Source organism: Oreochromis aureus, linkage group 3, assembly GCF_013358895.1.
Source record: "Oreochromis aureus strain Israel breed Guangdong linkage group 3, ZZ_aureus, whole genome shotgun sequence".
Taxonomy (NCBI): domain Eukaryota; kingdom Metazoa; phylum Chordata; class Actinopteri; order Cichliformes; family Cichlidae; genus Oreochromis; species Oreochromis aureus.
Window position 1 is genome coordinate 33525114 of NC_052944.1, and position 9759 is coordinate 33534872.

General features: G+C 43.0%; 1 protein-coding gene across 1 annotated transcript; it reads left to right on the forward strand.

The window, feature by feature from the left end:
- The first annotated feature begins 178 nt into the window (after window positions 1-178).
- LOC120439227 lies at window positions 179-7848 on the forward strand. The gene is made up of 11 exons (XM_039610019.1): window positions 179-230; window positions 308-490; window positions 604-665; window positions 798-845; window positions 1037-1190; window positions 3201-3417; window positions 3502-3599; window positions 3739-3998; window positions 4117-4245; window positions 6807-6947; window positions 7063-7848. The coding sequence occupies exons 3-11, from the start codon at window positions 639-641 to the stop codon at window positions 7375-7377; spliced, it is 1389 nt and encodes a 462-aa protein (XP_039465953.1). The 5' UTR covers window positions 179-230; window positions 308-490; window positions 604-638; the 3' UTR covers window positions 7378-7848.
- The last annotated feature ends 1911 nt before the right edge of the window (window positions 7849-9759 follow it).

The window sequence follows — 9759 nt, forward strand, 5'->3', positions numbered from 1 at the left end:
TTTATTCAAGTTACAATTCAGATTCAATCCGAGCAATTCAAATTCAAATTTAACTTATTCAAATTCAGTTTCTGATGGCACAGATTTCTGCCCATATTATTATATGTGATATTATATTATACCATATTATATTATATTACATCATATCCTCTTTCACATTAGAGCCACAAGAGGACCCACTAGAACATGGGAACAAGTAAAAGTGAAATATAAGAATATACTACAGAATGGTAATATCTATCACTCATATTGCTCCTAGTCACTTGAAAAGAGACCCTGAAATAACCTGTTTGTTTGGTCGTAACAGCAACCAAGAAAAGGGCAGAGCAACAAAAGACAGGTGGTGGTCCTGCACCCCCTCGTCACACCCCGGCAGAGGAGCTGGCCCTAGGGTTGAATGCCACCAGACCCAGTGTTGAGGGCACCTCTGGGAGCAGCTCTTCCTTAGACCAGCAGCCGGGGTGCAGTAGCAGCAGCACCTTCTTAACTGGTAAATGAGCTCATAATTCTATTTGTACAATGTAAAATATGTGGTCGTTGCCTTAATCAAAATGCTGGTTGTACACTGACATGTATTGACACTGTGGGTTTTTGTGTGTGCAGTTGTAGATGACACCCCGTCACTTTTACCTGTTCCCATGCAAGGGGTGACTGAAGCATGCACAGTAAGTTGGGAGATACATACATACACATACATACACACACATACATACATACACACAATCTGTTGTGTAATTATGTAGACCAATAGGCTGTACCACATCCCTTTGTAACACCATGTTGTTCCCATTGCACAGGACAGTGAACCAACCCTGTCAGATGACTGTGGTTTGGAGGAAGTCCCTGTAAGTGCATGCATAATTTGGCCTGAATGTGTATCTACTTGTGTACTTCCATGTGTTTCTGACTGCAGTATGGTTTGCAGGCAAAGAGGCCGGCAGAGGGGCCTGATACAGAGGTGGACAGTCTTGGAATTAGTTCTACCTCCTATATGACATGTATTGACCGTCAAATGTTGTCTCCACAATTGAAACAGGGTGACATCTGTGCGCTCTGTAAGAGAAGTCTCCAGAAGAAAACAGAGTACACTGAGCTGAAGAAACAGAAGCTGCTCGGTGACATCAAACTTCAAACTCTAAAGAGGAAAAAACTTCAACTGGAAATCAAGTTGCTACAGAAGGAACTACAGAGTAAGTAACAATACACTTTCATACAGAGCACTATTGGTAACCTTGCGTGGTACAGTATATTTTCTTTTCCAGGCAAATGATGACTGCCTTCTGTTGGATGAGACGGCAAAAGATGCCCAAATAAATCTCAAAGGAAAATACGTTTTGTCAAGTGTTTAATATACGAAATTGTGTTGCACAATTCTGTCCGGTGCAGCTCTGCCACTAGGTTGGTCCAAGTGCACTGGCTGGAGGTCATCAACAGGCTGCACCTCCACCACGGGGGTCCTCTCCTTTCTGATGGTGGCAATGTTGTGCAGTACGGCACATGCAACAATAATGTCACATGCCCTGTCAGGTGCAACCCTCAGACCTTTCAGACACTGAAATCTCCCCTTTAATTGCCCAAAGGTGATTTCAATGCGTGCCCTTGTCCTGGCTAGAGCTGCATTGTAGCGGGTTCGTGGCCCAGGGTTGGGGTCAGGGAACGGTGTCAGGAAGTACTGCCTGCATGCATAACCCCTGTCCCGAAGGAGAATCCCATCATAGGCCCCTGTGTAATGGAGAAATGCTGTTATGTCAGGCCCAAAATAAGTATGACATATCAAAATAAGTCTCTTTTTCTTACCACGCTCAAATAATGTGCATAACCCTGACTCTCTGAAGATTCTTGAGTCATGCACTGATCCGGGCCATTTAGCTTCCACATTTGTGATATGGCACATAGAGTCACACACCATCTAAGAGATTTCAGTATATGTGAACACACTCCATTCCATTATATATTACCATCTGAAATATTAGTATTACTCACCTGCACATTTATACTGTGGACCCCCTTTCGGTTGACAAAATCCCCTTCATTGGGGCCTGGGGGGGCCTTGATTGCAATGTGTGTGCAGTCTATGGCACCAATCACATTGGGGAAGCCTGCGGACAATCGCGCTACAGTTACAGACATAGGTCATGATTGCATCACATTCATTATCGATTTTCATGTACCTGCAATGGCAAAAAAGCCCTGTTTGACAACCTGTGGTCTCACGTGGCTTGGGAAAACCACAAACACACCCAGGAAATGCTTGAGTGCCAGGTATACTTTGCGAATGGCACGGCAGACAGCACTCTTGCCAATGTTCTCTGCGTCTCCAACAGCGTACAGAAACGTGCCACTCGCAAAGAAACGCAAGGCAATGCACACAAAAGCTGTACTATAAATAAAGTAATTTGTGTGTGTATGTGTGGGGTGAGGGAGGGGGGGCGGAATTCTTGTGCATCACTGGGTGAAATATGGAATGTTTACGTACAAAAATTTGCCTTCATTTGGTTTCTTTTGAATTTTGGTCTGAGCAGAGTGTGCACCTACTACAGCATCTAAGAGAAAATTAGTTTATCTTCACTAACAAAGGTAAGGCAACCGAGAAATGCTATTAACTACAGTGTGCACTGTTTCTGTCGTGTGCATGCAACGCTGAAAGGCTGTCTTGTGTTTGCAAACACCACTGTGTGGTGTGCTCACTGAGCACTGATTGTTTTCATAAAGGTTGTCATAACTGCTCATATTAAGCCACTGTGTTGAAATTAGAGGTGACTCTGTACCACCAGTTCGGTTAACCCAGTCTTAAGCATCTAAACTCCCTCACCTAAACACTAAGTTAATAATAAAAACTTATCTGCATGCACTGAGCCCGGATAAGTAATGTTGTTGTCTAACAGTCACACAGTTAGAGTATACTCTGCTAGAGCACGCAGCCCACAGCATCGCTGTTTTTATTCTTACTACGGTCTTTTCAAATGCAGATCGCTCTTCTAAGCTTCCCAGACTCGGCTTGTTTGTCGTTTCTGACATATGTCCACGCAGGTGACACGGTCACAGCTCGTCGTGTTATTAATGACATATTTGTCTTTACGCCACGTTAAGCATTTACATGTTAGTTAATGTGGAGCTGTCCATACGTGGAGCTCCAAAGCACCTGTTTGCAAGAGTGAAAGGTGGCTTTAAGATAAGACACGCCCTATTATCTCTGACAGTAAAGAAGCAAACACACAGAACCAGGATGGATCCAGCTCGGTTGTTTCCAGTGTCCCTGCAACATCCCAACCCCCACCAACACCTTCAGCAGCAATACTGGCAGCACCTTCAGCATCCAGGAAAGGAGCAGCCAGTGGTCAGGTCCAAGCCCGGGCACCTCCCACCAATTCTGTATCCGCAGATCGTGCTGCTCCATCAGACTCACTGTGCAGACCAGTAAGGGCTATATTACTGCACATGTTACAGTAACCAATACTGGATATGTCTTGATTGTGTCTGACTCCACCATTTGTGCCACAGGGTCTACATAAGTTCGCCCGAAGAGGTGACAACAGCATCACAGTGGACAGAGGTGCATGCAGGGTCAGGAGGTCAGGGGTCAATGAGCTGTGCAAAAGGTACCTGAACAGCTAAGCTGACCATCAGCTGAAAAAAAATCAAATATGATTGAAATTTAATTAGACTTTTAGCAGAGTAGTGAGAAATAAAAGCTAATAGTTACTGTCCTGTTTTTACTATGTCTGTCTTCACCAACAGAGGACCAGAAGAGCAAGCCACACAAAGGCAACCCAGGCCATGAAGCCGACCCAGGCAATGAAGCCGACCTAGGCAGTGACGCCGACCAAGGCAATGAAGCCAACACAGGCAATGAAAGCAAGACTCCCAAAGAAAACATCCCAGCCAGTCTTACAGAGGACTGTGATTCTCCCGGACCTACAGCCTCTTTAGATGAGGAAGCAGTGAACAAACATTCTGTTGAGGAATGTTTTAGTCTCCTAGAGTCCTTCTTTGACCAGGTGAGCAGCTGTATTGAAACTGTAAACAGCCTTTTACAACCAAGTCATCCACAAGCAGAAAAAATAAATGTTGTAAGCTGTGTTTGTGTATAGATATTTTACCCTTCGTCTGTTCCAGCTGTTTCTGGCTCAGACTAAAGACACCAGAGAGGAGGAGCATGGAGAGGTTGGGTACCCGAAATTGAAAATCCGTTCCTTTCTGGAGTATCTGGATGAGCTGTGCAGAGACGAGGAGTTTGTCAGTAAGGTAAACTGTCCATGCATAACCCTTTCATTATATTTAGAGCAGGAAGACAGCATCACACCAATAAATTATATAAAGTGTTATATATTTGTTGCCGTTAGCAACTGTTAAGAAAAAGCTGATGGGGACCTGTGGACCTGTGATTTGAATTACTTGTAATAGCCAGCAGGGGGCGATGCCTCTGTTTGTAAACATTAAATCTGAACGCAATAGTCTGGAAAACAACCTGGGGCCCGTTCTTCGTACCTCGCTTACTACATCCAAGATCAAATGACACATCCAAGATCAAATCATCGCGCTAACTTTGAGCTCGCTAATCCGGTTCTCCGAACACACCTGTTGTTGACGATTAGTATAGCTGGATGAAGTAATCTGAGATCACTGGGTGGCTTAAAAGGGGCTACGCATCGATAGTAGAAACATTGATCGGCAACCCTGTGATTGGTCGGCGAAGATGTCGAAGGAGCGCACTCAGTATTTCACGGCAGCAGAGCAAGAACTCTTGATTGAGGGATATCAGGAGTTTCAGAGTCTAATTAAAACGCAGGGGAACACTGCAAAGGCTGCAAAAGCAAGGAGAGAGGGCTGGCAGAAAGTTGCTGACAAATTAAACTCGTAAGTGATCCATGATATGACATTATATCATGTGATATTATATTATACCACATTATATTATATTACATTATATCCTCTTTCACATTAGAGCCACAACAGGACCCACTAGAACATGGGAACAAGTAAAAGTGAAATATAAGAATATTCTACAGAATGGTAATATTTATCACTTATATTGCTTTTAGTCTATGACAAGAGACCCTGGAATAATCTGTTTGTTTGTTTATAACAGCAACCAAGAAAAGGGCAGAGCAAATAAAGACAGGTGGTGGTCCTGCACCCCCTCGTCACACCCCTTTTGTACTGTGACATTTATTGACATTGTGGTTTTTTGTGTGTGTAGTTTGACATAACACTCCATCACTTTTACCTGTTCCCATGCAAGGGGTGACTGAAGCATCCACAGTAAGTGGGGAGTAAGTATATACAGTACAGTAAGTATATATATATATATATATATATATATATGTGTATATATATATAGAGAGAGAGAGAGCGCGGAAGAAAGTAAATAATACCCTCACGGAGAATCGATATCTCTCTATGAGCACACCGTCGCTGAGCTACAGGATCCTGTCTATCCCGCAATATACGCTAAATTCTGTAAACTCTCCTTATCAATCTTGCACCTTCCTTGCTCGCGTACAAACGGACAGGACATGGCTGCGACAGACTTCCCAAATCCACCTTTCGCTTTTATAGTCGTGGTCTCTCATCTTGATTGCACGTAGTAATTTACTATTACTACTCTAAAATATGAATTACATCTGACATGATCTACTACATGTAATAGAATGATTAATAGTACATTTCCCTTTTTTTCGGAAATGACCTGTATGTATCTGTATGAAATCAATAAAAGAATCAAATGCTGCATTATCTTTAGTTACATTGATAATATTTATTTATGGTAAAACAGTGGCGACATATCGCTCTTGCTTTCATATAACTGCAGCGGACATACCTGAGTGGCCGCGATCTAATCCTGTTTACATAAAGTAAACCTGCTCCCGAGCAGGTTTACGCCACGGATCTGTTGCTATGACAGCAAGTCCCAGATGAGCTTCGGAGAACCGAACGATCCAAGATCACGCGAAATCGTCAACATTCAAATCCGGCTAACTTACTTAGCGAGGTACGAAGAACGGGCCCCTGCTCCTTACTTGATCGGCGAGCTCAATAACCACCGTCCCGATGAGTTCATGGGTCAGTCAATAATTTGAGGATTTACTGAATAAAACACAAAGCTATGTTTTGTATGTTTTGGGTCCCATTGTAGAGAAAAAGAAGGATTAAGCAGGTGAGGCTTTAGTGTGAGTGGACAGTTTCCCTCAGATTGTCCACCATCCTCCAGCTGCTCAGGAAAATGTGTAACCTCCCTGTGGTCGGTTAGTGGTTGCTGGGTGTAGCTAGGAGAATGTGGTCCTAAAGAGGGTCTGACTTGTCTGCAAATACTTGTCGACTAATTGCCGAGTCATAGTGAAGCTTGTTAAAGTGCAGCTGACGAGTGTTTGCAAGCAAGCTGGCGTCTTCCATGAAAAAACTACTAACGGAGGAGGTTTGCAACTGGTTAGCTACCACTTGCCAACTAGTTTGTGAATACAGATTTTTACCTAGAGTCCAGTTTTTGCCTGGATGACCCTGAAGGCCCTTTCACATTGAACGCAGCTTACGCTGTGCTCACTGTTTAACTAAAGCAAAGGACAAAATTTGTGTCCCGTCCTGCTTGTACTACATGTGCATGATCCTCGTAATTTCAAAAAAAATTGTATTTCTCTAACTTTGTATCCTCTACAAGAGTTTGTTTTGCATTATGTTCACATGTTTAATAAAAACATGTTTCACTCATAAAAAAGCTTTGTAACTATACTTGCAGCACATTTTGCTGAGTATTAGCCCTTTTTATGATGTTTTGTTGTTCAAACTGTTGCCTTTGCTCTTTGTGCCAGGTGGAGTCCACGGCGAAAATGGAAGCCCTCATGTCTCTCCTCTCTGCCATCCAGGACCTTTTTGAAGAACAAGAGCAAGATCTTGCTCTTGTTATGATCATAGCAAGAGCAAGATCTTGCTATAGCAAGATGCTACCTCAGGTAGCATCCTTTAAATACTGATACAGTACAGTAACAATAATTAAAAAACAAAAACATAAACCTTTATTAAAAATGAATGTTTAGGCGATATTTTGTTTTTTCTCTTGCTCTACAGATGATCCTGCAGGAGGAGCTGCCTCCATGTCCTCCAAACAGCGATCATTTCTACGGAGAAACACCTCTGGTATCTTCACAGTCACTCTTTTTGGATGCTCCAGGCTCCCTCTTTGCAAGTAGCCCCAATAGAAACGGACAAAATTCATCCCAGAATGAAGTTGGGATCAGCTGGTCCCCCCTCCTGCTGTCAAACCTTTTAGAAGAACCGCCTTCACCCAACCACAACCCTCTGGATGCCTCCGATGCTTTTTCTCAAGATGACTTTTTCGCATCGATCCTGGACAGGAAGGCTCAGACCACAGCTCCACTCTGAGTCAGCCAGCCACTCTGGCTCCGCCACTTTAAAAGTTAAATGCAACTTCTCACACTTTGAAAAGACCCAAGAACTCAACAACCCCAGAGGAGGAGAAACGAAGAGTAACAAGAAGCAGCCAGGTGTGGCACCCCTGTGAGGGAATGACCACATTAATATTATTTTGTGTAAAACACTCATGTAACGGGACATTTTTCATTACTATATGTATTTATTTTCAGTTTCTTTAAAAGGATAGAAAATCCATGTAGCAGGAATTCATTTTATATTAGGAAGCAGTGAGGGCGGAACTTTGGTGGTTGCTCCGGGGTTTCGGGGTGCAGTAAGTGGAGCCCACCTTCCGCTGCTTCCTCAGACACGTTGGTCGTGTCCAAATTCATGGGCTGCATCCTCCTGAGGACCCGGCCTTCGCGGTCTACGTGGGCCGGGTCCTCAGAAGGTCGGGTAGGCCGGAAGTAAACGGCTGTGAAATTGGACGGTCTAGCCTTCTGATTAATGTCACCGCTGTCTCGGTGGAGTTTAATAAACTCAGCCGTCTGCTCCTTGCTATGTAAAATATAACAGGACACTGGCATAAATTCTCCACCATCTCACACTTCTGTTTAATCAGTTTTCTGTTTGACGTTTATTCAGCTGTGTGAAAACCACCAGGGGGATTAATAAAGTTTTATTTTATCTAATCTAATCTAATCTCTTTAATCTCAGCCAAACCGATTTACTCACGAACAAATAAAACACTGAAAAAAGCCAAACAATATCCTTTTTAGGTTGTCTAAGTGACTTATATATTACGTTTAACCTGAGTAGCGAAAGTCCGCGGTGATCTGAAAATGATGTGCCGGGAGTTGTGCCGTTCTCGGCGGCTTCAGTGACCCTCGAGCTCTCGGCTAGCTATCAAGCTGGTGGGTAACAGACGTCTCCGAAAACGTCGAAGCACTTTTGCAAATATGCAATACCTTGATAAACCGAGCAGATATTTGAAGTTTACACAGCTACATTCTCGCCTGAAAATATGTTAAAAGTTTATTTTGTGACCCAGAAAGATTAATAAAAGTAATTTTAAAACTTAGTAGCGGCCGCCATTGCCGGTGTTGTGCCAAAAAGTGATTGCCTGCCAAAAACTGATTTCCAATGTTTCTGTGTATTTTTTATGTGTAATATCTTTACGTATCTTCGTAAATAGACTTCAGTGAACAGGGTTTACAAAGGGGTTATATATAGAATTAAAAAATTATCTGTTTTTCAAGTATCTTTACAACTCTGTGTTATTGTACTGACATTATAACCAATCCGGTCCTTTATCCCCACTTAAAATATTTTTACTGAACTATTGTAATATTTGCTGCCATTTCTTCTGTCCTCTTGGCCAGCTTACTCTTACAAAAGACATTTTTAATGTTAATGAGATTTTTTTAACTGCATAAATAAAGGTATAAAAGTCACTGCCAAAAACTGATTGCGGCTTCTACCTTGTTACACGAATGTTGTTTGTGGCTCAAGATGACTTTATGTCATCCATAAGGGATGCATTCGACATATGTTTCACATATTATAGCCCAACAAGTTACTTATAGCAGTTTAAATACGAGCAATCACTTTTTGGCAAATACCGGAAATCGTTTTTTGGCAGACAATCAGTTTTTGGCACAACACCGGAAACTGGAGTTTGGCTGGGCCGCGCTATGAATTCTGGGATATGGTGGGCCACGAAGGACACACCCGACCCATCCTTCAAATTCGGGGAAAAGGAGGACGCATTTGTCGGCTGCATTCGGAGGAGTCTACGAATTTGGACAGCCTTCGGCGCGTCGCTGTGACGTAATCGGTCTACAAATGCGGCCTCAGGAGGATGCAGCCCATGAATTCTGGAGGAAAGCAGAGACGCATCGTGTCTTCCTTACTCCGCTCTTCACCTGCTTTTACAGGTCGGTAAATGGTGCTCGCACCGAAAACTTTGTTTATTGTTACCATGGTTACCCACGTTAACGCGAATGAGAGAGTTAAGGCGGTCCGCCCGAGTTATTTATATGTAAACACGGGAGAAACCAGAGGAGTGTCCCGTGCGGCCGCATCGCGAGCCCGCTCGTTAAGTAGAGCGCTCGTGAAGCAGAGTCAGTACGCTCCTATGCTCTGTGCAAATGTGTTGTAATGTTCTGATCAAACCAGTTCTGTGAGATGTGAATGTTAATAGTTATGTTAAAGTGACTGAGTAGATTAGCTAGTGTAACACAAGCACTCTGAGCAACTCTGTGTAGCTAACAGAGGCATTCACAGTTAATTAAATAAGCTGGGTTTCATGATACACTAAATAGTGATTTTGCCAGTAAATTACTGAAGGAAACAAATGTGATGTATTTACTGATGCTGTTATTGAATATAACT

Bases quoted from the DNA above. Each gene is read 5' to 3' on its own strand.
- LOC120439227 (XM_039610019.1), top strand. From the start codon at position 639: ATGCAAGGGGTGACTGAAGCATGCACA. The intron at 3,999-4,116 runs GTGAGCAGCTGT...CGTCTGTTCCAG, and splicing joins TAGAGTCCTTCTTTGACCAG to CTGTTTCTGGCTCAGACTAA. The intron at 4,246-6,806 runs GTAAACTGTCCA...TCTTTGTGCCAG, and splicing joins ACGAGGAGTTTGTCAGTAAG to GTGGAGTCCACGGCGAAAAT.